Source organism: Manis javanica, chromosome 12 (genome assembly GCF_040802235.1).
Source record: "Manis javanica isolate MJ-LG chromosome 12, MJ_LKY, whole genome shotgun sequence".
In the NCBI taxonomy this organism is placed as follows: Eukaryota; Metazoa; Chordata; class Mammalia; order Pholidota; family Manidae; genus Manis; species Manis javanica.
The window spans coordinates 57,918,547-57,945,219 of record NC_133167.1 but is presented as its reverse complement, the minus strand read 5'-3'; the positions used below and the strand labels follow the sequence as shown (position 1 = coordinate 57,945,219).

General features: G+C 46.9%; 2 protein-coding genes and 1 long non-coding RNA gene across 3 annotated transcripts; all 3 read left to right on the top strand.

The window, feature by feature from the left end:
* Positions 1–2,987: 2,987 nt before the first annotated feature.
* Positions 2,988–7,107, top strand: HOXD3 (homeobox D3). The gene is made up of 2 exons (XM_037020616.2): positions 2,988–3,603; positions 5,449–7,107. Exons 1-2 carry the CDS (start codon positions 3,060–3,062, stop codon positions 6,207–6,209), a joined length of 1,305 nt encoding a protein of 434 aa, XP_036876511.1. The 5' UTR covers positions 2,988–3,059; the 3' UTR covers positions 6,210–7,107.
* A 4,719-nt stretch (positions 7,108–11,826) lies between these two features.
* LOC118972802 (uncharacterized) lies at positions 11,827–12,880 on the top strand. The gene is made up of 2 exons (XR_005061889.2): positions 11,827–12,230; positions 12,401–12,880. It is a non-coding gene; the product is annotated as an uncharacterized lncRNA (long non-coding RNA).
* Positions 12,881–21,505: 8,625 nt separating this feature from the next.
* HOXD1 (homeobox D1) lies at positions 21,506–23,616 on the top strand. Its single transcript, XM_017675309.3, has 2 exons — positions 21,506–22,153; positions 22,525–23,616. The coding sequence occupies exons 1-2, from the start codon at positions 21,514–21,516 to the stop codon at positions 22,857–22,859; spliced, it is 975 nt and encodes a 324-aa protein (XP_017530798.3). The 5' UTR covers positions 21,506–21,513; the 3' UTR covers positions 22,860–23,616.
* The last annotated feature ends 3,057 nt before the right edge of the window (positions 23,617–26,673 follow it).

Here is a 26,673-nt window from a genome sequence, read left to right as displayed (position 1 = left end):
GTGTGTGCGGCGGGCCAGCGCGGCCCGGAAAGCCGCTGGTGGTCACTCGGAGGCCGCTTTCCTTCCGGCTGGGGACAGTTTGGCCCTGCGTTCCTGGCCCGCGGTTGGGCCTCCGAGGTGAATTGGGCAACTTCCCGGGACCACGAAAAAAGGACGAGCCAGACCCCGTTTGGTGCCTCTTCCCCAGGAGGGGCCGGGGCATGGCAGAGGGATTCTGGGGAGGTGCCATGGCCGTTTCTGGGACTGGCGGGCAGAGGGGAGGAGACGTGAGAGGAAAGGGCAGCCGAGGACTTCGAAGACCACCCCTCCCCCTACACCGGCTAGTCTTCACCCCAAGGCTTTTGGGCCCTGGAGCCCAAAAGAGTAGAGGTACCAAAGGGCGAGAAAAGAAAACCTTAGCGGGTGGGGGGATGTTGTGATCGAAAAGATGAGCCACTGAACAGTTGACCATTGTCCAAGTGATTTATGACCCGTTCCTGCTTTTTAGGTTCAAGCAGAGTTCACAAGGAGTCGGGATTTCTTGAAAGAAAAGAATTTTTTTGAAACCAGTTTTGTAACAATATTCAGGTTCTATTTTAGGAGAGAGAGGTGGCTTCTTTGGGGCAGTATATTTGGGAGATGGTTGCAAAGCCCTTTCCAGTGAGGACAGAGCTACTGCCCTTGCTTCTGGGGAAATGGGCATTGAGGTAGTCAATCATCATTGAGTGGGCCTTGAAATTCTTCAAGACAATGAAAACGGAGGCGGCAGAACAGACTATTTTTTTATGAAGCTGCCCGGTATTTGCACTTTTGAGGTCTGTACACAGACTTTTTCTAGGAATACACCATAGGAACAAATATATGTAAAGCCTGTTTCATATATCAATAAACCACCTCTCTCTCCTAAAATAGAACCTGAATATTGTTACAAAACTAGTTTAAAAAATCTGTTTAAAAAACCTGGTCAGTTCCTGAAGAAGCTATTTTAATGTAACTGCTTTACCTATCAAGATAAACTTGGTCAACCAGGGAGGCAAGAAGCAGGATGTTTTGATTCCACAGTTGTAAATGGAATGACAGAAGCAGCAGGAAGTTCTGGTGGCCTTAGTGTCAAATGTGACCATTTTGACATCCAGAGGGCCCAAGGTTTAAGACTGGAAGCAGGATTTCAGAAAAGTCCAGAAATTTAAGCAAACCCAGAGTACTTGGTCCTTTGCCCCGGGGGAAAACACATAAATATTAGTCACAGGATGAGAATGCAGCTGTCCATTTGATATTCAGCAACTTTAGTAGTAATAGAATTACACTGAAAAATGAATGAAGGATTAAGACTAGCTTTGTTAGCTTTGTTAGGTAGATATCCTAACTGCATATATTAAAGAACAGTAATAGAAACAATTCCTGAAAGTAACATCTTACTATTCCAACGTCGTCCCATTGAGAAGGGCCTGCCTCTTACCAAGATAAATGGCATATTCACTTATATTTTAAAACAAAAAAAATGGCAACAATACTACCAAACATTGACTAATATGAAGAATTTTAATACTTGGGTTAGGCTCTTTGGTGAAGTAGAGGGTAAGTGAGTGAATGGAAGAGTGGTTTCTTTTCTTTTTCTTTTTGGTACTGGTGGTCAAATCAAATAGGCCACATAAGTTGTCTAGATAATGTGGGTCGTCATGATGGCCGTGGGAGCCAGGGTATTTGAGGGAAGCAAAGTTGCCTGAAAGATGAGATCAAGAGTTAAGACCAGGGAGCTGACTTATGAGTTTTCTTTATCACACAGACAAAAGTGGTTGAATGGTATTAGTTATACTTCAACTCTTTAGGAGCATTTCAGGAGAGGATGGAGTGAGAAGGAAAACCCCCATCAAGAGTTAGAGGACACAAAAAAAGGTAGACTCTTAGTTTTGTTTCTTCTTCTTCCAATTCTGGGCCCATTCATTATGCCATGAGAGGTTATCTCATTGGAGGTGGGGTGGAATAGATGGATGACCCAGAGCAGAGGTCAATAATAATATCTATTTATACCAAAGTTATATTATAAAGCATTCTTTATTCACTCATGCTTTGTGCTTGTCAAATTCTAAATCTCTTTACCCATTTCTAGTGATATTCATTTAAAAGTACTGAAGGACAAAGTTAGGGGTCTAGAAAATGCAGGTGCAAGAGAAGAAACATTTTGTAGCTTCAAAATAAGTTTGTAAGTCTTTAAGTCCTCTCCTTGGTTTTTATCTCCTAGTAGATTTCACAGTGCTGACCCAGAGCTGACTGGGCCGATTCTCACCCTGTCACCGGAAAGTGGACTATCTGGGTCACCACAAGAGATGCTGTGATTTTGAAACCAGGTGGGGGAGGTAAATGTGCGTGTGTATGTGTTTGTGTGTGTGCATGTATATGTGTGTGTGTATATATTTATATACACACACATATACATATATATGTAAAAATTTTTTGAGAGCTATGGCTTTTCTGAGTGTGTTACAGGGTTTTATTTTGCCAATTAAACCCTGGGATGACCCAGTGATTGATTGACTGACTAACCCATTCATTCATTCCCTCATCCAGCAAGCATTTATAACATGTGGGTCTCTGGGTTAGATGTGTTCGAATAGATGAATAACACACAGACCCTGCCTGCGAGGAGCTCAAAGTCTAGTGGGAGTATCAACTATGAAAATGTACGAGGCTGTAAATGCTTTTGTGTGCAGTTTCAAAGCTAAATTGACAATCTTGGAGAAAGAAAATCATATATTTGGGGGAAAAAAGCCCCTTCCCTTGGATGCATTGAGCTTAAGAGAAGGAAAGTTCTTTTCTTATGTTTACAAGAAATTCCTTCTGACTTTTCCAAAGGTTCAAATAAGTTGAACTTCATGAAAGCTCAGATCCTCCCACTATGAAGTGGTTGGGAAGCAGAGAGCCTGGGCTAGTCCTTCTATATTGACTGGTCTTACCAATGACAGTCCCTCTGGGACTTCTCACTTTTCTTCTCTGCAGGTCACCTGGAGCCTGGGGCTGCCCCAGCTCTCTCAGGATTTGGCAGACATTGGAGGTGGCAGTGAAGGAGAGAGTGGTGGTCAATGTTATTTGAGCAGGGTCAGCAGGTCCTGGAGTTTCCTGAGTGCACCATGCAGAAGGCTGCTTACTATGAAAACCCAGGACTCTTTGGAGGCTACAGCTACAGCAAAGCCACTGACACTTATGGCTACAGTGCCCCCCATCAGCCTTATCCACCCCCTGCTGCTGCCAACTCCCTGGACACTGATTACCCAGGCTCTGCCTGCTCCATCCAGAGCTCTGCATCACTACGAGCACCAGCCCACAAAGGGGCTGAACTCAATGGCAGCTGCATGAGGCCGGGTGCTCATGGGAACAGCCAGGGTGGGGGTAGTGGCAGCCAGCCTCCTAGTCTGAACTCAGAGCAGCAGCCGTCACAACCCCCTCCTCCACCACCAACCCTGCCCCCATCCTCACCTACTAATCCTGGAGGTGGGGTGCCTGCTAAGAAGGCCAAGGGTGGGCCCAATGCTTCTGGTTCCTCTGCCACCATCAGCAAGCAGATCTTTCCCTGGATGAAAGAGTCCCGACAGAACTCCAAGCAGAAGAACAGCTGTGCCACTGCAGGTAGCTGTCTGAGGGGGCTCACTGCTGGGCTAAGTTCCCCAGAATGACTTCAAGAAGCTAGCTTACCTAGAAATCAAGAGACTCAGGGCTGCAAGTGCAAATTTGAAGCCCATACATATATTTTAAACTCCTGCTCATGCAGGAATGTCTTTTTTTTTCAGTGTCCCTGATTCAGGTCATACTCTTACAGTGACAGGGTGTTCACTTCCCTTCTAGGCTGCTGATGCCATTGCTGGACAAGTCTCATAGTTATTAATAGATGGCTCATCCTTATGCTGACCTAATATCTGCTCTCCTGGGCTGCAGGTCATAACCAGCTCCTTCCATTCAATAGCTCTTGAAAACTTGAAGGCAGATATTATGATCCCCAAGCCCACGTAGTTATGTAGTCCATATTCACACGAATCTCACACCCTTAAATTAATAAGAACAAAAATTATGGAGTGCTATGTTAAGAACCATGTGAAGTGCTTTACAAGCACTATATAATTTAATTTTCCAAAGGACTCTTTGAGGTAGGCATATGATAATATCTCAATTTTACAGATAAACTGATAGAGATAAACAAGGAAACTGATAGAGATGATAGATGGCTAGCTAGGATCACAAAACAACAAAGTGGTGCACTTGTATCCAACCAGGGCTTTCAAGGCATAACCATGGACTTTACTTGGCCCACCACAGCCCTGTTCTCCCCATCCCAGCAAATCCATACTGAGAAGGGACATAGCCTAGGAGAAGAGGACGTGCTTTCTGAAACAGGAGCAGCCTTGGGTTTGTCTCCCTGGAAAGAGAGACCTTAGAGTTGAGAAGATCTTCTGTGGGTCCATTCAGGGTATGTGGAAGAAGATGGGCAGGGCCAGGAGCTCTGAGGCCTGCTGCCTCTCTCTGCTTAGCCTGCTTGGTGCTTGAAGTTTTCTGGCCTTGTGCTCTCTGATGTGGTTTATCTTCAGATAGCTGAACTTGCTTTCCAGGTCCAGGGCTCGTATGAGGCCTGGGATGTATGTAGCTAGCTTGTTAATCAGGTCTCTGGTTTGCCTGCTGCTTTCTAGGGCTGCTGTTCCTGGGGGGAAAGTTGTCTTCCAGCCTGTAAGCTCCTTCTCCTGCCCCTCCTTCCCAGCTGCAGGCCCAGGCCCTCCCTCCCAGGAGAAATCCATTTGTCTTCCCAGGGAGGGAGTAGACAAGCTGCTGAGAGGTGGCAGGGGTAGTGAAAACCAGCGTTGAGGCTGCTGCTACTAGCACTGCAATACTCAAAATGTACCCAGCCTAGCCTTGGATCCCCTCAATTCCCAGGCAGTACTTTTATTGTTTATCACCTCCGTGCACTTGGGTGCAGAGCTCTTGGGTGCAGCTGGGTTGGAGTGAGGTGCCAAGATCTCCATCCTCACTCCATGCTTCATGGGGCTTTGCCCAGGAGCCAGCCCCTGAGCAGGACAGGCTGGGGCTGCCACCCTCACCCGCCTTCCCCAGAAGCAGACACTGGAAGGAGTATTCAAAGAAGTTTGGCCCTTCTTTTATAGGGAAGGAGGCCTTACCAGCTGCTACTAGTGTCTAATTAAACTCCACCGCAGCCTTTGGGACAGGATGATGGACTAGGCTGGAAGGGAGGGGGTGGGAAGAGTGAATCGAACCTCCGAAGGCCGATGGGAGTTTCAGGTGCGACCGACGGGCCTGGGGCCGGTGAGTTCCCTCTGGAATCTCGCCTCTCAAATGCCCCTCCCCCAGGAGGGGGATTAAGGTGGGGAGAGGGGTGGAGGGAGAGGAGGGAGCCAAGGAAGCACCCCTCCCTAGCTCTGGGTACCCCCACCTCTCCCTCTCAGTGTACCCCTCTCCCTCCCTGCTCAGGAGAGAGCTGCGAGGACAAGAGCCCGCCGGGCCCAGCATCCAAGCGGGTGCGCACAGCGTACACCAGCGCACAACTGGTGGAATTAGAGAAGGAATTCCACTTCAACCGCTACTTGTGCCGGCCGCGCCGCGTGGAGATGGCCAACCTGCTGAACCTCACCGAACGCCAGATCAAGATTTGGTTCCAGAATCGGCGCATGAAGTACAAGAAGGACCAGAAGGCCAAGGGCATCCTGCATTCGCCAGCGGGCCAGTCTCCGGAGCGCAGCCCGCCGCTCGGCGGCGCAGCCGGCCACGTGGCCTACACAGGCCAGCTGCCTCCTGTGCCGGGCCTGGCCTATGACGCTCCCTCGCCGCCCTCCTTTGCCAAATCTCAGCCCAACATGTACGGCCTGGCAGCCTACACGGCGCCACTCAGCAGCTGCCTGCCACAACAGAAGCGCTACGCGGCGCCCGAGTTCGAGCCCCACCCTATGGCGAGCAACGGCGGCAGCGGCTTCACCAGCGCCAACCTGCAGGGCAGCCCGGTGTACGTGGGCGGCAATTTCGTCGACTCCATGGCGCCCGCGTCTGGGCCCGTCTTCAACCTGGGCCACCTCTCGCACCCGTCTTCGGCCAGCGTGGACTACAGCTGCGCTGCGCAGATTCCTGGCAACCACCATCATGGACCGTGTGACCCCCATCCCACCTACACAGATCTCTCCGCTCACCATTCGTCTCAGGGACGCCTGCCCGAGGGCCCCAAACTGACGCATCTGTAGCGGCCGCCACCGGCCCGACCTCGCGGCGCAATTACCTCTTGCTTTGGTGGCGGGGGTGGCGGGCGGAGCCCTCGGGACGCCTCGGTGACCCTATCTATCCCTTTCTCTGGCCGGGTCGCTGCCTCCCGGATGTCGGGCCACAGGCGACCGGGCCTTCCCTCCAGGCGCACCCACCTTTGGGCGACTCGCCATAAATTGGCTCCGAGGGTTCTCTTCTGTAAGCCTGATATGCCACCATATACTGCGGACCGAGGGGCCCTAATCTGGTAATGATGCCCTGAAGGTAAGTCTGAGATCTGTTGGCGGTGCGCCCCTGCGGAAGGACCAGGGGCCAAAGATCCCTGAGCCTGGCCCACGTCTAGCTTAGTTGCGGAGACCTTAATTTATATTCTCCTTCCAGTCCCTTAAGGAATGCATCGGACTCAACGACCTATATTTATTATTTGAAGCGAGTCATTTCGTTTCCCTGATTATTTATCCTCTTCTTAATGTATTTATGTGTATGTATATTTGTAGAATTATCCAGCCGAGCTTAGGAACGCGGTCCCAGTCCGCGGGAGCCACATTTCACCTCGTTAGTCCCCTTGGTCTGAACTAGTTGAGAGTAGTTTTGAACAATTGTAAACGTGGCTGGTGTTTGTAGTTGATGTAAAGGATTAAGACCGCAAATTGTCCTTCATGGGTAGAGTCAGGCAGCCTCGTGGCGCGGCACAACTCCAATTACTCATTTCTCAACAGCCGCAGCCATCGCCACTCAACACAGTTTATTGATTTCAAATTGTCTGGTACTATTTGAATAAATATTTAGAATAAAAAAATTTCTCAGTCTTAAGTGTATCTGTGCTAATGACACACCCTTGCAAGTAGATCACTCTTGGCCTTTATCTTTCGCACCATCCCGGTGGAAGGCCCCAAAGTAGTCTAACCCTTTGAAATACATACATACATACACACACACACACACACACACACACACACACACACACACACACACACACACACAGAGCACTTATTTGGAATCTGATACACAAATTGGTTCTGGGTATACTTGATTACATTCCAGCTACTGACATTTGGCGGGGCGGGAATCTGAGGACTCAGACCTAGAAATGTCAGGGCAGGATGATTTGGGTAAGGGCTTTGCTGCGCCTGCTTTGCTGTTTCTACTGCCCTCTTTATAGACACAAGTCCACCTTTTTAGACTGCATTTACCTTGGGGAGGCCAGAGCTCACTTTTCTGCGTTAATAAACAAACTGAAAGAAAACTGACAAAAGATACAAGAGAAGTCCTAAGAAGAACTGAGCTATGAGAAAGCTAAGGTGCAGAAAAAGAAATGATCATTTGGACACATGCATCTAAGCTTTTTGGGTAGGAATGCTGTCACAACTCCCGTTCATAGTGGTCGGTGGTTCATTTCTAAAAAAAATGTTCCCCACAATGTAAAGTGATTAAAGCTTCATTGATGGAACATAGAAAGTATACATACCTGTTTACTCCAGTTTCTTTGTATAAAATGTGCAAAAATGTCTTCAAAAATTTACAACCATTTTGTAAATATTTGAATGGCTCTAGCTAAGGGTGAACAACTTGCACCAATTTTCTGGGAGGAAGTATTTGGGGAACGCCTTCAGATAAGGTTCAGTTCTTCTGTATTTCAGAAAAGCCGGCCCACACATCTCTATTTGGTTTGACAAATAATGCAACTCCTACTACAAGTGACACTGGGTGAAATTCCTATTGTGTGGAAATAATTTGACTTCTAATCTTCTGATGGGACAACAATAATTTCTGTTTGGATGTTTGTGTTTTACTAAATAATGATGGCTCAAGATAATATTTAGTTTCCTTGTTCCTTTGTGCTGTTTTTAAAATGGCATGTTAGCTTGGAGGTGGGAGGGTATTATCCTTTTACTAAATTTCACTTTATCCGAGCAGGTTTAAAGTACATATGTTGTAGAAGTGTGTCAGCAGAATAAATGACTTCAACTGAAGGAATATTTTACCCACTTCCAAGGCTTAAAATTGTTTTCTATGAAATTTGCATCCATAGGCAGAATTTCTAATTGTCCATTTTAAACTATTAGGGAAATCAAAGAAGAGCTTGCTGCCTTGCAGGGATTATAACCACCTTTCTTAACTGGCTAAATATTAAATAGATGAATTATCAGGCTGTTTAGATGCAGCCCCCTTTTTCCTCATCTCTTCTTCCTACCATAAATAATAATAAAAATACATAATGCATTATGGCTCCAGGCGTTTTCCAGCGCGGTGTGTTACCGCAGGAGTATCTGCTGAGTCTGCGGGTGTCTGCAAGGCCCCAAGTGTCATCTGCGGCTTAGGGTTTCATGGATTAGACTTTAAACGGTGTCTACCTCGGCTGACATAAGCTTCCTTTCACACTCATGCTCCAAAGAACTGTGGGGTTTGGGGCTTCCTCTCCAGGCAGCCGCAGCTGCCCGGAGACACCCCTCTTTAGTAGGGCGTAGGAGTTCGCTTGGGACAAATCAGCTCTCTCTCACCCCAGGAGGAAGGTTCCCCGAAGCTTCTGAGAATGGCTGGGATCCGTTCCTGCCGGTGGCGTGGTGTCATGCGATGGGTACACTAGGTTGTTCCAGGCGCGGGTGGGGGCGGTGTCGAGTCTCGCTGGGGAGGACGCTTCCGGCGCGGCCGCCGGCCAGGGCAAGAACGGGAGACCGCGGCACAGCCATTTAAAACTTCATAAATTATAAGCAAGCCGCCTTGGCATTTGCCATAAATTCTGCTTCTTTTGAGCCTGCAATTAGTGTTAGGAAGCGTCGTAGTCTAAACACAACCAAACGCCCTCTGATGGACCCAACTGCCCAAGGTTGCAAACCTTTATTTCCCAGTACCACTCCCTCCGCGTCCTGAGGTTTGCACATACAGTCGTTTCCTCCCTCGCCACCGCCGGCGGTACACACTGGGCTAGGTTCCCGCTCTGCGAGGGGAGGCCACAATAGCTGCTCTATCGGCGGAGGCGCCCTCCTCCTCTCCTGGGTCTCAGAAAAGCTGAGAAATAAGCGTGGGGGAGGGGAGCCCGGGCCCAGGCCTCTCCTACTTTCCAGTGTCGGGGGGAGGCCTCAGCGGAAAGGGGCAAGTTGGCAGGGGAAGGAAACCTCCACCCGAGCCCGTGGTTTGTTCCTGGGACGGGCGCGCAGGGGGCAGGAGTGAGCGCACGAAGGCATCGAGGCTACTGGCCTCTCCCCGCCCGGCGCTGGGTTGAGGGCGCCTGGAGCGGAGCATACAGGCTTCCGGGAGCGGCTGCGACTTTGTGTGCGGGGCTACTCCAGGCTCCGTGGTGGTGGGGTAGGGGAAAGGCCACACAAAGGCAGCGCTAGGCCGACTCCTGGAGGTGGGAAAGTCCGTGCTTCGCTCCAGGCATAGGTCTCAGAAGCTTATTTCGTTTGTTTTAGAGCAGAAAATGGCTCTTCGGCTCAGGCCTTGGCCAGCTCTGCTTTTTTCCTATACAGAACACTTCAGGGGGAGGTGGGGATCAGAGAGACTGGGGAGGATTCTCCTGAGGCCTGAAGAAAAGGGTCAGGGTCTCAAGCCCAGGCCCACAGATAGGGCAGTGCAGTCTTTGGGAGCCCCTGGTGGTTCTGTCCGGACAATCATATGTGAATTAAAGCAGAAAAGAGATAAGGTAGCAGGAATGGCTCGCTGAAAAATGGGAGATGGGGGTTGGGAAAAGAGATTTAGGCAGGAGAGCTCTCCCTGCCTACCAGGAGAACCTCAGGACCCAGCCTGCAGTGGAGTGAGGAGACACAGCTGAGCTAGGCAGGGGGAGGAAGTTGCAGAGGCAAGCTCTGAGGTCCTGGCCCCTGGGAAGGTGATCAATCAGAAGGGGCACTTAGGTGCATGTTCTGCTTCCCGGCTTTCAAACCTCACCCTCATCCAGGGAGCTGAAGGAGAAGAATCTGCCTCCGATGGAATTGTTGTTAACCATCCATTTATACCATTTTTTGGTACAAGCTTTCACATAAAAGAGAGAATATAGATCAAAATACTTTCCTCTGATGCAGCCCCAAGCTTAGTGCCTATCGGAGACACATCAACCAAACTGGTTTCTCAGGCCCCAGAGACTGCTAACCTTGCTGGACATGATTTTTCGAATTTCTGTCTGTAGGGAGTATTAAAAGATAGTGACTACCTATACAAGCTACTCCTCCCTTCTCTTTCCCCCATTCTGTACCAGCCAACTGACCCTTCAGTGAAGTGCATCTTCTCAGCCAGAGGGCTTGGGAACCTAGGCTCTCCATCTGTTGAGGTTTCTCATTAGGGAGGGTGAAGAGTATGTGTGTGGGTGTATGTTTGAATAACAAAGAAGGGAACCAACATTCTTATAGAAATGTTTTGCTGCTTGACCTGGGGAAGCTAGAAGCTGGTTTATACCATCAGTATTCAAGGGACAATAACAGGCCTGTTTGACTTTATCCTGAGAATTAGTTGAAACTTCCTTCTGAAGTCAAGAATTGGTTAATTCCAATGACAGATCTAGAAGGTCCTCTTCATCTGGGACTTCTTGGTATTGCTTTGGTCCTTTTTTCAGAAACTCTTTAAGAAAAGAATAGGATGAACAGACGTTTGTTAGTATTAAAGAAAAATAAAAAGAGAGTAAGGCCTGGTCCTCGCAGGCTTATAGCCTGATCACTTCAGAGCACCGCAACTTTCCCAAAGAAGGAATAGCTAGGGCCGGGGAGAGCAGACCTATCCCTAGACACTTTGTGCACAGGGAGCTGAGACTGAGTCACCAGTCACACATTTCTGAGGACTGGCTCACTTAGCTCTCTCTTGCATGGACAGAAAAAAGATGGGATAGATGAATCCTATGCACCGTACTCCACTGGAGGTGCTGTTGGTGGAGAGGCTTATCACAGAGGATGAATCTTATACTTTCTTCCCCTGTCTTCTACTCTAGATACAAATGTCCTTATCTTTGGCGCCCAAAGTTGGTGACAAATGACTTATATACCTGGTCTACAGTCCATGCCTCAACACTTCCCTCAGGTCTAATACCCACCCTGGCAAGTTGGAAAAGTACACATTTAACCAAAGACCCATTTTCAGGCCAGGTCCAGCTTGAATCATAGTGAAGAAAACGTTTCCACCCATGAAAGAAGAACCAAGGTAAATGGATGTCCAGTTGTTTGCAGCTACAGCAGCAGGTAAAAGGTCCCCAGGAGATATGCAAGGTAGAAAATACTGCGTAAGTCTTCTTGTCTTAGATCTTGTGGCAAAATATCTTAAATGGTTCCCATAGCTAGTCTGGATCATTTTTGTCAAATAATAATAACTGGAGAATCATGAACAAAGGGTTTTAATATTCAACGTTCCTAATAGCCCAAGAAGAAATCTTCATTTAAATTAAGATTCATGGAGGACCCTGATAGACATGAGATGTTTTTGCCAGGGAAGCAGGCCTAAAACCAGGCCAAGAGGACTTGCTGGGCCAGGGCCTTTTTGAAGGGGGGGTGGGGGGAAGAGTGTCCCTTACTTATGGGACAGGAAGGTGGCCTTTTGATGTCTCTATTGTCCAAACCGCTGCCCTACAAACATCACAACCCTCCCCACCTCCTCCCCAAGGACCCAGAGGGAAGCTGGGTCGGTTGAGGGGAGCTCAAGGCAGTGGCAGAGCTGACATCAACCTCCCTCACTCCCCCCACCCCGCCCTTGCTGGGGCAGCAACGACGCCATCCCCGCCACAAAGTAGAAAACACACAAAGAAAGCTCCCACCCTACCTCGGACCTGGGGACACCCTGGGGAGGAGGCTGGCGTAGAACCGGAGTCTGGGCGCCTCCCTCCCCCCGCGGCGAACAATAGCCGCCGCCTCCACCAGGCGGTCGGGCGGTCCCGCGCCGCACAAAGACCGGCGGGGCCCGCGCCGCCGCGAGACGCGCGCGGGCTCTCCGCTCTCCCGGCCGGCGGCGGGGTGCCGGAGCAGCCAGGCTGGGGGTGGTGGGTGTTCCTGAATGCACCTGGAACCCTTTCGGAAAGACAAACGGTGAGTTAATCACCAACCGGCTGGTGGCCGCGTCCCCTCTCGCTAGCGGAGAAGCCTGGGGAGGGGGCTGGGGTGAAGGATTTCTCGGTTTGTGTCTAGGCTGGGGGGCGGGAGGGGTTGTTCCTATCAAGGGTTCATCAATCATCCGGTGTGCACTTTTCGTTCGACAGCCGTTCCTCCTACTTCAGAACAAGCCTGGGCCAGCTGGGATCCGACCAGAAACCGCAAGCGGAGGAGACGTGGGCACCCAGGGTGGGCGCTAACAGGGGGCGCGAGGCCGGAGGGAGCGCCAGCCGGTCACCTCCTCGCTCCGTGGCGGGCACCACCCGCCTGCGGACCACGCAGGGTGCCCAGGCCCCTCTGAAGACCCTACGCGACCCCCTGAAGGGGCCGAATCTAACTCTGATGGCAGGACAAGAAAAATTCCAATGCGTCAGAAGGTTTTTGCAGGCACTGTTTTATTTTTAAAAAGTCTGAAAAAGATGTCTGAGGAATTAGAATTCAGGGTATGGTCTGAAGTAGTTTGGTTGTCTTACTTGCGCATAGAAGTATTTGTGTATTTGGGAGGACGCAGGATAAGACCTCTCTGTTGAACTGGAACTAGACGAATGCCATTTAAAGTAACAATAAAAATGTACTTAAAACACCAACCACAATGATGTGCCTCTCCTCTCTTCTGATGTGAGGGAAGGACTGGAGTATTTTCACTTCAGCTCTTTTGGGTTCATTTTAGAAACACCACAGAGGGATAGACTGCAAATTGCTGGGAGAGGGGTCAGTCTTTCCTGTATTATACTCTTTCCCCTGTTTACAGCAGGAGGGCTTGGGTGAAGGTGGTGAAGCATTCTTATACTCCCTCTTGAGTGGTACATGTTGTTTTCTTTGTAAATTCTAGTTAAGTCTGGCTTACTCCTACCTTTTCTGAGGAACATCAGCTTCTAAGTTTCTGAAGTTCGGTAAATGTGTTGCCTCGGCTCACAGGAAAGAGCCCCCCGAAGGACAGAAAGTCCCAGTTTTCTCCCTTCTCCCCTCAGCCCTCTTCTCTGTCATCAGCTCTTAGTGGAAATTAACTTGCATTGAAGAGATGTTCTACTCTCATTTTGCTTCAGAGAGATATAAGCATTAATCCTTGCATGGTGTTCCGACCTAACTGAGCATTAAAATACTGGTTCTATTCTCCTAGGCTCAAAGTCTATCCCTCTCTCCTTACCTTTCACCAATATCTATGGGACAGCTCCTCTGTGCACTGTGCTGGGCTCTGGGTACAAAACTAAGTCACTAATGGTCTACACCCTTTAATCTACTGGGGGAGGAAAAGAGTTGATCCTAAAAAACTGTAACAGGGGTGTGGCCAAAGTGTTTCAGGAATAAAGAGGAGCCATTAACAGTATAATAGTGTCAAAAAAGGCTTCTCAGACGAGATGAATTTGGGTACCTGAAGTATAGGAGTTTAACAGGTCCAGGAAGGAGGGACATACCAGGTGGATAGAGTACCACATTCAAAAGCAGTGAGGAAAGAAAGAGCAAGGTCTGGACTTGGAACAGGGAGACTGGTTTAGAGTGGGGCCCCTGGCTGGAAGGAGAGGTTGTATAAAATCCATAGAAAGGAATCTGGACTTAATCTGTATCAGTAGGTCCATCTCTGCCCTCTCTTACAAAAGTAGCACAAAGTGTGGCCTCAGACATTTGGGGCACAAGGTTAGCAAACAAATCACAAAGGGAGGCAATGGGGAGCCACTCAAGGTTTTAAACTGGGATATTAGGTTATCTATTTGGAAATCTAACTATTGGGGGCACTATGTCTGACTGGAGAAAGGAGAGATAGGAGGCAAGAAGAACAAAAAGGAGGCTGCTGCAATAATCCAGCCTAAGAGGGGCTAATATAATAGAGATGAAGAAGAGAAACATTTAGGAGGATGAATTCCTAGGACTTGGTGATCAATAGGATGAATGAATGAGTAGTTATAGATGTTAATCCATAGGTTTCTGTGTTAAGGGCCTGAATGGGTAGTCAGGCTGTTCACCAAAATGAATAGAAGAGGGAGAAGAGAAGACTTTGCAAGGGAAGCTAATGAGTTCAGTTTTAGGTCTGCATTGTGTTTTCTGTTTCACTAATTGATGCATTGTGTGACCCTAAGCAATTCACTTAATATTTCTGGCCTTCAGTTTCATCATCAATGAAATCACCAATGAAGATATTTACCTCATAAGTATCAGTAGAACTCATGTGTGTGTGTGTGTGTGTGTGTGTGTGTGTGTGTGTGTGTGTGTGTGTACATTAGGCATTATCTTCACCAGTTTCAAGTGGGTGTCCTATACAAAGTTAGCCTAGAGAAAACATCCTCTTACCCATACCAAGTTGATCAATACTGAGATCCTGGGTGGCCAGTAAGAAATAAGTCTCAGGGAAATTATAAACAACACCCCATTGCTTCCCAGATATTGAATCCAAGCTAATTCTTAGGACTAGGTTAGGTCAGATTGCTAAACAGAGCCCCTCTGCTTCCAGAGAGTACTACTCTCCAGGGGATACATGCAGAAATGTGGTCTTGGTATTAGGCTAAGAGGAGGCCTCTTAGCAGATGTTAGAAAGCTTCTGTGCTTTTTTATATCATAGGTCTTTCAGTGAATGCTCGAAGCCACCCACTTTCTTTGAGTCTTCCTAAGCTTCTTTGTGGCACAGTGTAATATAGGAAAGAGTATTCAACACCTGACCTAGGCCATTTACACTGGGTTTGACTACAGGAGGGTGTTTATCTTTTCTGTGTCAGCATTATCATTTGTAAAATCGAATTATGAAAGGATCAAGTAAGATAAGGAAGAGTGACATTTTTTGGAGAGGGTAAGCAAAAGGCATTATTTTTCATTTAACAGACTGGTTAAAAATTTAAAAACTTTAATATACCACTGACTTGGCAAGGGTGTCAGGAAACAGGAATGCTCATTTGTTGCTGATAGAAATGTAAATTGATTCACTTCTATGGAGAAAAATTTAGCAATATGTCTCAAAATTGCCAGTACACATATTTCTAAGTAATTTTAAATCTATTAAACTTTCTAATAGGTAAACACTTGAACAGGTTTTTGTAATAGCAAGAAATTGAAAGAAAGCTAAATGCCCACTAATAGGGGATTGGCTAACCAAATTTTGATAGGTGTATACAGTAGAACAGCACGAAGTTGTAAAAATAAACCAGGGAGTTCTGTATGCATTTATATGAAATGATCTTCAAGTTATAGTGGGTAAAAGCATAGAGCAAAAGAGTCTAGTATGTTATCTGTGTAAAAAATTGGTGAGATACATTGTGGAAAGCAGTATGGAGGTTCCTCAAAATGCTCGAAATAGAAATACCATTTGACCCAGGAATTCCACTTCTAGGAATTTACCCTAAGAATGCAGCACTCCAGTTTGAAAAAGACAGATGCACCCCTATGTTTATCACTGCACTATTTCCAATAGCCAAGATATGGAAGCAACCTAGGTGTCCATCAGTAGATGAATGGATAAAGAAGATGTGGTACATATACACAATGGAATATTACTCAGCCATAAGAAAAAAACAGATCCTACCATTTGCAACAACATGGATGGAGCTAGAGAATATTATGCTCAGTGAAATAAGCCAGGTGGAGAAAGACAAGTACCAAATGATTTCACTCATATGTGGAGTATAAGAACAAAGGAAAACTGAAGGAACAAAACAGCAGCAGAATCACAGAACCCAAGAATGGACTAACAGTTACCAAAGGGAAAGGGACTGGGGAGGATGGGTGGGAAGGGAGGGATAAGGGCGGGGAAAAAGAAAGGGGCATTACGATTAGCATGTATAGTGGGGGGGGGCACGGGAGGGCTGTGCAACACAGAGAAGACAAGTAGTAATTTTACAGCATCTTACTACGCTGATGGACAGTGACTGTGAAGGGGTATGTGGGGGGGACTTGGTGAAGGGAGGAACCTAGTAAACATAATATTCTTCATGTAATTGTAGATTAATGATACCAAAATAAAATAAAATAAAATAGAACTAAAAAAATTGGTGAGATATATGTATGCATGTGTGTAATATATATAAATATATATATTAAAATTATATATACATAAATTGATAGGTATAAAGTATCTCTGGAAAGATATACAGGAAATTCATAAAATTGTTGCCTTTGAGAAGGTTGGCTGTGGACAGAGATGGGAAAAGATTTTCACTACATACCCTTTTGTACCCTTTGAATCTTGAACCATATAAATTTAAACTTACTAAGTATGCACAAAATAAAGGAGCAAAAAAATAAATGATCAATACAAACGTAACTGACCTGGGTGTTCCTGCATGTGTTCACACATGTCCTTATTTGTACTTGCTCTATCTAGCTACATTAATCTACGGATACCTCTTGCTTTGACTCTCCATGGCCTAATGCTGATTAAGCTCAGCAGAGAATGAGGGCATTCTTACCTTTGTTTGGTGGAGGGGGTAGAAACACAGGTCTATCTCTGTGCTCTCTTACAGGAGTAGCACAAGGTGGGACATGGGGTTAGCAAACAAATCACAAAGGGAGGCATCAGGCTTCTCAGCCAGCAACACTGGCTGCATGGCCTCTCAGAAAATGGTGCCTCTGGAACACTGCTCTGCTTGCTCAGCATCTGAGGCTGCCACAGCACAGAGAAGGGGCTGCCTTGCTCCCCACTTTCTGCAGACCATGGAATGGTAGCAGGCTGTGAAGAGTCAGGAGACCCAAGCTGGTGCCCTCATTTTTTCTAGGATGGCTTTACCTTTTAACCTCTGAGTAAAGTGACTTTCCCAAAATGAGTGGTTTGATGTCATTTATATCTAAGGGGCTTTATGGCACTAACATCTATCTTACGCTGTGAAAGGTCAGTCTTTAGCCAGAGGAAGGGTTAGAGTCAAGGGACATTTCCCCCTTCTGGATTCCTGGGGCTCAAATGTTCATTCCAATTTGGGAGAGGTGCAAGGAAATGAGAGCTCGTCATTCCTACTTCTCCCTCTCCATTCCTACTCCCTTCTTCCCATTGTCTCAGAACAACTCTAAATTTTCTCTGAAGAGAAGAATCTCTTTGACTTCCTATCACACTGGTGTCCTCAAAGACAAGTTAGGGAAGTGGTAGAGAGCAGACAAGAGCCAGGTCTCTACAAAGTACTGTTTTGTCAGCAAAACTTGGGAAACTCCTAAGGATATTTGCTGAAACTTCAGCCCAACTAGACTTTAGTTTGAGCTTGACACTGACCTCTTCATCCCTATGACCCAACAGGCTTCTGGACACTTTTCGGATACACTCATGTTCCAGCTAGCCATTAGCTCTCATTGCGCTGGTAAAGGGCCCCTCCCACAGAATCACCTGTCTCTCTCCCCACTGAACCCCCACCCTGTGACTTCTAAAGCAGAAATTCTCAAGAACCTTGCTTTAGAATCACCCAAGAGACTTATTAAAAATAAAGACTCCTGAGTCAGACCTACTGGATTGAAATTTCTGGGGGTGGGCTGAGGAACCTGCACTTTTAAACAAGTTTCTACAGTGATTTCCACCCACATGAAGGAGGTTGGGGAGCCAATAACCTAAGTATATCCTTTAACCAATACTCATCACGGTAAAGACACACCATTCTACCCATATTTATTTCTGTCCAGCTTACCGTGAACTGGCACAGGCGTAACCTGTGGGCCTTGTGTTCGCAAAGCTCTCAGGGAAAGGGCAGAGCACTTTAAACTGTTTTGTTAGGGAGGCTCCTGTTATTTAACTTCAGGCAGGTTTAGAATTCCTGTCCCTGGGATCCCTTTCATGCCCACCGCCATGCTGCAGAGAACTGCAAATCTTGCTCATGAGAAAAGGCCTCTCTTCTCCTGCCCCTTCCCTTTTTCTTGCCAATAAGCAAGAGCCTTTCTATCTTTTGGGATTATGGAGCCAAGACTGCATGTGCTCAAATGTCTCCACAGGTTAACGTGGTGGGGTGTGCAGAGAGAGGTTGTAAGGTTTCTTAGGAACCACTGTAAACACACAGAAGACCAGACTGCTCCCCTCCATCACTTCAGCCTTGCAGAAATGAAGCATGTTGTTCAAATGGGAGAGAGAAACATAGTCATGTAGGGTGGTTATGGGGTGGGTGCTGTTGTGGGCAGGATGGGAGAGATTTCAAAGCATTCTTACATCAAACACCACCTAGCAATCAAGCTCCTTTGCTGTCACCTCCTGCTGAGAACTGAAAGCACCAGGACCTAGCAGGGCAAGTCACCCTCAGGAATTCATGACTTGGACAAGCAATAAAATTAGTAAGCTATTTCTCCCAAACCTTGTGAACATCTAGGATACAAACTTTAGAGTTACTCAAAATATCCTATATTCACATATTCCTACATACACTTCCTCTAATAATATCTTCATATAGCCTCCTTAAAAATTGGATATTCAGACGATTCTGGAGTAAATTTATAGTATAGCTAAGACCTGTGCCAGGAATAAATCCCTTGTTCCTTTGGTTTGAGAATATCTTTTCCCAGACTCAGCCTCTTGTAACAGAATGCTCTTACACAACAGATCTTTGGCAAATGCTTGTTGAATCTGAGTCTGAAATAACCAGGGTTTTGACTTCCAACTTAAGCAAGTCAAGAGCCAGCCCAAGAGTGGAAATGGCAACTCTGAGCCCCATGGTATATGGTATGTCAAGACTGTGAGATTAAAGGTAGTAGAAGGAAGGAAGAACAAAATATAACTCTGTGTATAATTATCAGGAAATTGCTGTTGGGTCTGAAGAAATACTGAACAATTGTTTAAAAATCACATTCTCTTTCAGGCCATTTTTTCTCTCATCAACAAAAACTCAGTCTAAAACTTTGCTTTAGGGAAATGGTGTGGACAGCTCATGGGAGCATCAAAGCCAATGCTTACTTGTAAACTGGAAGGACCCAACTTTCCAATTGCCCCAAATACTTAGTAGAAAAATCCTGGTCTTTGTTTCAATGCAGGTTGCCAAGGAAGCTAGTTGACCTGTTTTTCCTGAAACCTTACAGAAAAGGCCCTTAATTTGATAGGTTTTGGTCAGATTTGCCAGACAATCAGGCAGGGTTTTCTTACATCCAGGATTGCAGCCAGCTGGACATCTTTTCCAAAAAGGTTTATAAGGCCATCCATCCTTCTTGACCCCCTGGGGCCTCTGGGCCTAGGAGTTGTGATTAAATGAGTATCTTTTGAGATAGGTGTGTAAGAGCTGGGACATGCTGGTAAAATTGGCTATTAAAGTCTGGCCAGGGTGGTCACTGTGAAGTGCGCAGTGCCTGGCTTGCTGATACTTTTCCATTAAGGGCACAGAGCAGGGACAGTGAAGAAACGTATTTACATTTGAAGACTGGATTAGCCCTTCATTTCCCAGCTAAGGTGCTAGAGTCTTTATTTTTCTCTTTTTCAAAACTATTTACAACCTTTGTCATCAGAGTGGTCATGGTTACAGGAGAAAACTGAAGTAGCAACATCAAGTTTGAAGGGCTATTTTCAGCACAAGACTTTTTTCCTAGTCAAACCCAAACCCTCCCGCTTTGTGCTCATGCCTAGGTGTACCTCCCCTCTCCCCACCTTGGCTCAACTTCAGCCTCACCAGCCCTAACACATTTGGTGTGGTTTTGTTTATTCACAAGTTCATATCCCTGCAAGGAACCGGCTTCCTGGACTGTGATGGCTCCTATTTTCCAGACTTCCCCAGAGTGGAACTTTAGGCCTAGACTCAATCGCTCTTTCATGACAAGTGGATCAGTAAAACAATAATAAAACCTTGATCACCTTAACTAAGAGGCTGTAATATATCAAGTTCTCAAGGACACTTGAATAAGCCAAGAGTAGACTCTTTATTCGCAGACTTTTAGGAAACCAACTTCTTTTGTTACTGCTGTGTGTAATACTTATTAAATTGTTATTTTCCTTACAGCCCCCAAAGAAGGAAACATTAAAACAAATGTTCAAGGAAGCTAGAAAGTTTGTCAATGTAGAGCTTGTCTCTGTAACCTTCTATTCTTCATTTCCTGTGCCAATTGCACTTTTATTTCCCGTCTCTCTACACTCAGTAAACAAAACCGTATTATCAAGGGAAAGACGTGAGCCCATTAACATTGTAAACCCTCAGATTTCACTCGCAAGAGACGACGCAGCACTTATCTGATGGAACAGAAGCTTTAATTGCTTCGAGGTACAAGCCTGTCCAAACCTCTGAGATCTGACTCGTCCCTGCGAAGCCTTTGTTTGCATCAGAAGCCAAGAGCCTCAGAGAAAGGGTACGCAGCGCCAGTGCGTGTGCCAGCCTCCCAGAGAGGACCCCAACCACCATTCCACTACAAGGGCAGTCTTTATTTTGACAACCTAGTCAACGGGGGAAATCTGCTAAACTTCCCCACAAGGCAGAAACTTTATCTTCTGTCCGAATAAAAAACCTGCAGCTCCACACTCACCCTTATGGATGGAGTGAAAGAAGCTGAAGGGAATGTTGCAAAGCAACGTGAAAATCTAGTCTAAAAGTGAAGATTTTGTGCTATCCCAGGAACACAGCACGTGCAGCATAAAATTTAGTCCTGTGAGTCGGAGAGAGGGAGAAAACGAGGGAAAATCAAATATTACTACGGTTTAGGCGAGGGATAACACCAGTGCCAAGAAAAAACGAAAGCGCATAGGACTCAGAAAAAAGGGAAGAGAAATAACTTCACCTTCTCTGGAGAAGCGCTAGGAGCCGTCCCCGAGAGCCGAACTCCACGCTCTCTCTTTTAACCCCTCCCACACCTCTGCGGCCGCAGTCTACACCCGCGGGACTAACCACCCACGATGCAGAAAAACAATCTCTCGCCCCGTCCATCCTCTCGCCCTCACCCCAGCGGCCAGCCTTGCCTCTCTTTACCCTTCTCCTCCAGTACCTGTCCAGGGAGCCGGCGTCCTGCGCTCTCGCCCGGTCCTTCCCCGGGCAGCTCTTGGGCCGCGCCGGCTCGTCCTGGGGCCTGGGGGCGCGGGGCGGTGGCCTCCCGCAGGTTTGGCGAAGTTGGCGTTGGGCAGACGCGTGGAGCTGAGCGCCAGTCGGAACCCTGGCCGTGCGGAGAAGGTGCCCATTGGCCGGCCGGCACCACGTGGCCACCCCCGCTGCTATATTAGGCCACTATTTACCTTCCTCTGGTTTGCCATGGCACGGCATAGGCTGCTCGGGTAGAGAGGGAAGGCACAGCGGCGCAGAGTGCGGCGGTCCTGCCCGGCCCCGCACCCCGGCCCCGGCCTGCGCGCTCAGGTGGGGGGACCGGAACCATGAGCTCCTACCTCCCTCGGTGCAGCGGCAGCAGCGGCGGCGGCGACGTGCTTAGCTTCGCGCCCAAGTTCTGCCGCGCCGACGCCCGTCCCGTGGCCCTGCAGCCCGCCTTCCCCCTGGGCAGTAGCGACGGCACCTTCGTCAGCTGCCTGCCCCTAGCCACGGCCCGACCTGCGCCTTTGCCCCCGGCTGCGCCCGCGCAGCCTGCGGTGCCGCCTGCGTCCGCGCCCCCCTATGGGCCGTGCACCCTGGAGGGTGCCTACCAGCCCGACGCCGCACCTGCCGCAGCGGGCGTCGCAGATTACAGCTTCCTGGGGCCCGGGCCCGCGTACGACTTACCGGGCTCACTCGGGAGGCCGGCCGACGACGGCGGGGCTCACGTCCACTACGCCGCCTCGGCTGTCTTCTCGGGCGGCGGCTCCTTTCTCCCCAGCGGCCAGGTGGATCACACAGCCTTCGGCGAGCCCGGCCCCTTCCCGGCGTGTCTTAAAGAGCCAGCCGATGGCCACTCTGGGGCCTTCCAGACCGCGTCCCCGGCCCTCGGCGCCTACCCCAAGTCCGTCTCTCCGGCCTCTGCCCTCCCTGCCGCCTTCAGCACCTTTGAGTGGATGAAAGTGAAGAGGAACACCCCAAAGAGAAGTAAGTACTTGGGCCCTGGACCGACAGCTTTGGGGCTGGGGACGGAGTCTCTTCCGCGGAATTGCGCTGGGAGCGCGTTGGAGCTGTTACTCTGGAAAATTGGGGTTTATGGAAGAAACGTGTTTCGAGGCTTTGTTAAAGTAGGCGAATTCCACTGAGCGTGCCCCGAGTACAAGCTCCGAAGATGTGCTAGGCACTGAGAAAAACTGCAAGAAGGAGCTCTCTGTGGAGCGTGTCTTCTGGCACAACTGTGTTCACAGAGACCCAGGACGGCTGCGCTGTGACTCTGATTCTAACTGTAGCCCCAGTGCCCTCCCGAGTTCTGCCTCCGCGACCCCTCGCTCCACTGACACCCTGTCTTTACGTTGCAGGCAAACTATCCGAGTTTGGAGCCGCTAGCCCCTCCAGCGCCATCCGAACGAATTTCAGCACCAAGCAACTGACAGAACTGGAAAAGGAGTTTCATTTCAATAAGTACTTAACTCGAGCCCGACGCGTCGAGATAGCCAACTCTTTGCAACTGAATGACACCCAAGTCAAAATCTGGTTTCAGAACCGCAGGATGAAACAGAAGAAAAGAGAACGAGAAGGGCTTCTGCCCTCAGCTACTCCTGTGGCTTCCCTCCAACTTCCCCTCTCAGGAACAAGCCCCACTAAGTCTGGCAAGAACCCGGAGAGCCCTTCTCAGGCCCAAGAGCCCTCATGAGGTTTAGTCTGGAGGAAACTTGGCCTGCAGAAGTCATAGGCCACCACCTCTGTCTAGTTTTACTAGTGCAGTTTGGGATGGAGATGGGCATGAGCAGAAAGGAATAGAAGTTTCATTTGGGAAAGGAAATATTTTAGTCGACTTCTGAGTTCCAGGCTGTGGTTGTACAGATATTAATTTGAGGTCTGTTAAGCCATTCATTTGTGTATTTGTGTCTTATCAGGGAAAGGTGCCCAACCACCAGCCCTGCCCTGCTGCTATGTTGCCTAACTTAGTCATATGCAATTCTTGGGTGCAGAGTGGCAGAGCATGAGTTGCTGAGCTGTGCCAACCATCTGATGTGCTAAGAAGAACATCTACTCATTTCTGTCTTTAATCTAAAGGACAAGGCTCCATTTATTCAGCTTCATGAGATGACCAAAGCTAGTCAAGGCCTCCCTGATGTAGCTAAGCTGCTGCAATGATGATACTCACATTTGCACTTCAGTTTCTTTTTTTTTCACTAAAAAGCAGTTTCTACCTCTTCATGTGCCTGAGTGAAGATACAATCACTGTTTAGTTAGTAGCTGAACAAATCCACAGAGTGGGTTAAGACTAGAGCCTGAGTTACACCTTGATACCAGTTACTTAAACTTGAATGTAAATATATACAGTATGTATATTTTTAAAAATGTTTGCTTGCAATGAACTTATATATGACATTTAATGTCAGCATGTAAAGGGTTTGAACTTTTTTTTTGTAATAAAAATTACAGAATCTGTTCCTGTCTGTTTTTCCTTACTCCTTTTATTTTGATTATCTTTCTTTAAAGCTGATTGAGTTTCTTTCTTCTCTTTGGAATTTCTCGATTCTGCTATGAGAATTTGTTTAGTCAATAGCTTAAAAAATAACACTTCTTACAGGTTGTGTACACAAACAACAAGTTAGGGACAATTACCCGGGCAGTTTAACGGAGAAAAAATGACTCTGCCAAATATCCACCTAAGAAAGTACTTCTTTACCTTAGGTGCTCTAGTTTTATACTAAATATGTAGACAGCCCATTATCTCAAAGGTTGGGTGTCCCCTGTGGGATAGTTGTAAACCTAGGACACTGTGGAGAGTGCGCCTTACTCTTTTGTCGCCTGCTCTCACAAAAGGGAGAGGAAAAGCTATCTGAAGACTTTGTTGGTTCCTGTTCTCTGAGAAAGGCAGCTGCACATCAAAACGCCCTTAATGGCAGAATTCCCATTTCCAAAGCCAAGCATTACAAAGGAGACTGGCAGAGGCCAGAAGTCAGACCTTTCCACTTCCTGTAACCCTGACTGAGCATCTGGCTTTTCAAGAGAGCACAGAAGTGCTGTTTGGGTTTTAAAAATGAAATCTTTTCAAATGAATTTTTTGAACACGAAGGACGAAATTTGAAAGTTGGCAAGAGGGCATGTACTAAAAAACTTCCTCTCTAAACTTATTTCCATCCGGCCCCCCACCCGTGATTGATCAGGCCCTTCTGCAAACTTACAGAAATAGTATATGAAAAAAATGCAATATTAATACACAAAGTCAAGTGGATATTTGGAACAATTGTCAGGGCAGGTCCTTTTCCTCACTTTATAGACAGATATAGCTGAATCTCTACATTCTCTGTATAGTTCAATTGAAAGGCCTAAAGGCCCAAGTAATCCACATAAGAGTCTCAGTTCTCCCGTTAGATTTCTAGATTCTAGTGTAGTGCTACTTGCAATCTAATAATTCAGAAATTTAACAACTGTAGAGGATTACTTTCCCTATAAGACAGTAATGTGATTGTCTTAGAAGTTTGAAATAATATTTAAATTCCTGTCCTTTGCACTCTCTGTTTAATGGAATTGAAGAAATAAAATTATGAGCTCTAGTAACTCAGCTGGTTAGGGGGAAAAGATACCACTTAAAAAGCAGGTCTGTCAATATTATTCTTGTATTTCACCATCTGTGCTTCACTAACTTGATGCTAATCGGATCTTGTTTGAAACAACAGCCCTTCCCACCCCAACCCTCCCACTCTCAGCTCTGTAGCTTTTTGGAAGGACTTGTTAAAGGAATTGTAATCTGCTTGCTTACAGCCACCTCTGGGCTTCCCCTGTAGTGGTGTTTGACAATACTATGCTTCCTTTTTGATAAGCATTCAAATGTACACCTAAACAAACAAATAAAAAACACAGGCTTGGTCATTTCCTTGATCTACCACCCTCTTCTCTGAGAAAATAAAGCTTTTCCTTTTGAAACACTTATGGCTGATGGATGTCTCCCCTGATGAAGGTGGCTATTTTGACACACACACATAATGCTGTTCTATGAATCAGGCCAATATTAGCTGTTTTTTGGCCAACCCTAGGGATCTTTAAAAGCTTTCTTAATGCAGATCACTATACAGCTATATTCAGTATAGGGAGAGTCCTGGCTGGAGATGGGGATGAACTAGGTGACCTCTAGAGGTTCCTTCCAGCAATGAAAATGCTACAGAAATAATTCAATGACTTCCGCACATTTTATTTTAGGTGTGTCATTGGAAGAAAGAGAGTTCAGTTCTAAGAAAGCACATGCAGTCCCTAGGATTACAGTGATACTGTGTTCATACAGGAAAAGTGCATTTTAGACATTATTAAATACATCTTGTCAGAGGTACCTAGCCCATGCGGATCGGTTATGGAACATTCCCCTTATCATTATTCAGAGTCGTGTGTTTTATTAGTCAGATTGTTCATGAAGCATGGTGGTTACTATGCAAACTGTGAAACTGCTAAAACAATCCCACTTCTATGTTATAAGAATTCAAACTAAATATGCTAATATACCATCCAGAGATCTGTTATTAGAATGAATACACAGTGGACAGTTCTGTATAAATAACTATTCAATGTTCCTTTGTCTTCAAAGAACAATCATGTGTCTGTTTTTCTAGATTCGGGATAGTTGGGAGTGTGGAAGAAGAAATAAAGCATTTAATAACATAAAATTTCCATTACTTGAGTACTAGTGAGACAGGGACTGTGGGTGTAGGCAGAGTAGGATGAGGGCCTCTGGAAAAAAAGGCAATGCAAGATAATTACAGACAGAACAATGTAACAATGTGCAAAGAAGTCCCTATAGGAACTCTGTGTTAAGCATTATGCAAAATCAGGGTCACACTAAATCTCTAGGGTAAAGATACCAGACTAAGAATCAGTGAAATCAGTTAAAGCTCAAAAGGCCAGGAGCAATTTAGCCTGGAATGTTTGAGTGTTCCCCAGATAAAGAAAAGTATCTCAGCACAACCCGTGACTTTATTGTATCAATTAGATCACAACACTGTAAAATTTACCTTAGCCTGCTAAGAGGCCCAGCTTAGTTTTAACTGTACCTGTATGCTGTGTTCCCTTCTCTAATCCTAATCAAGTAATCTGCAACCTAGGCAAAAGATTAATTTATTAAGCAAGCCAAGCTATAAACAGCTCAAAAAGTTAAGTAAGATTCTTAACACATTCTAGCAAACAGGCAGCGGCCTAGCCCACCTTGGGGGCAGGGAAGGTGGTCTTCACTGATATGCTCCCAGAGGGAAACTGCTATCTGAGAAAGAATCAGAGCAGCAAATTTCTTCCACTCATCAAAAATGAGCATTCTACAAGTCTGCTCCCCTAGCCCTTTAGCCCCATTCCTGAAAATCCTCAACCAATGATAAGTCCCCTAGACAACGCACCACCGTGGACTCTCTTGTCCCCTCCTGGCCTGAGTCAGGAGCTCTGTCCTCTCACTTTATCTCTAAATAAAAAACTCTACCTTGCTCTCCTACTTTGAGTGTTTGTGAAGTTCATTTTTT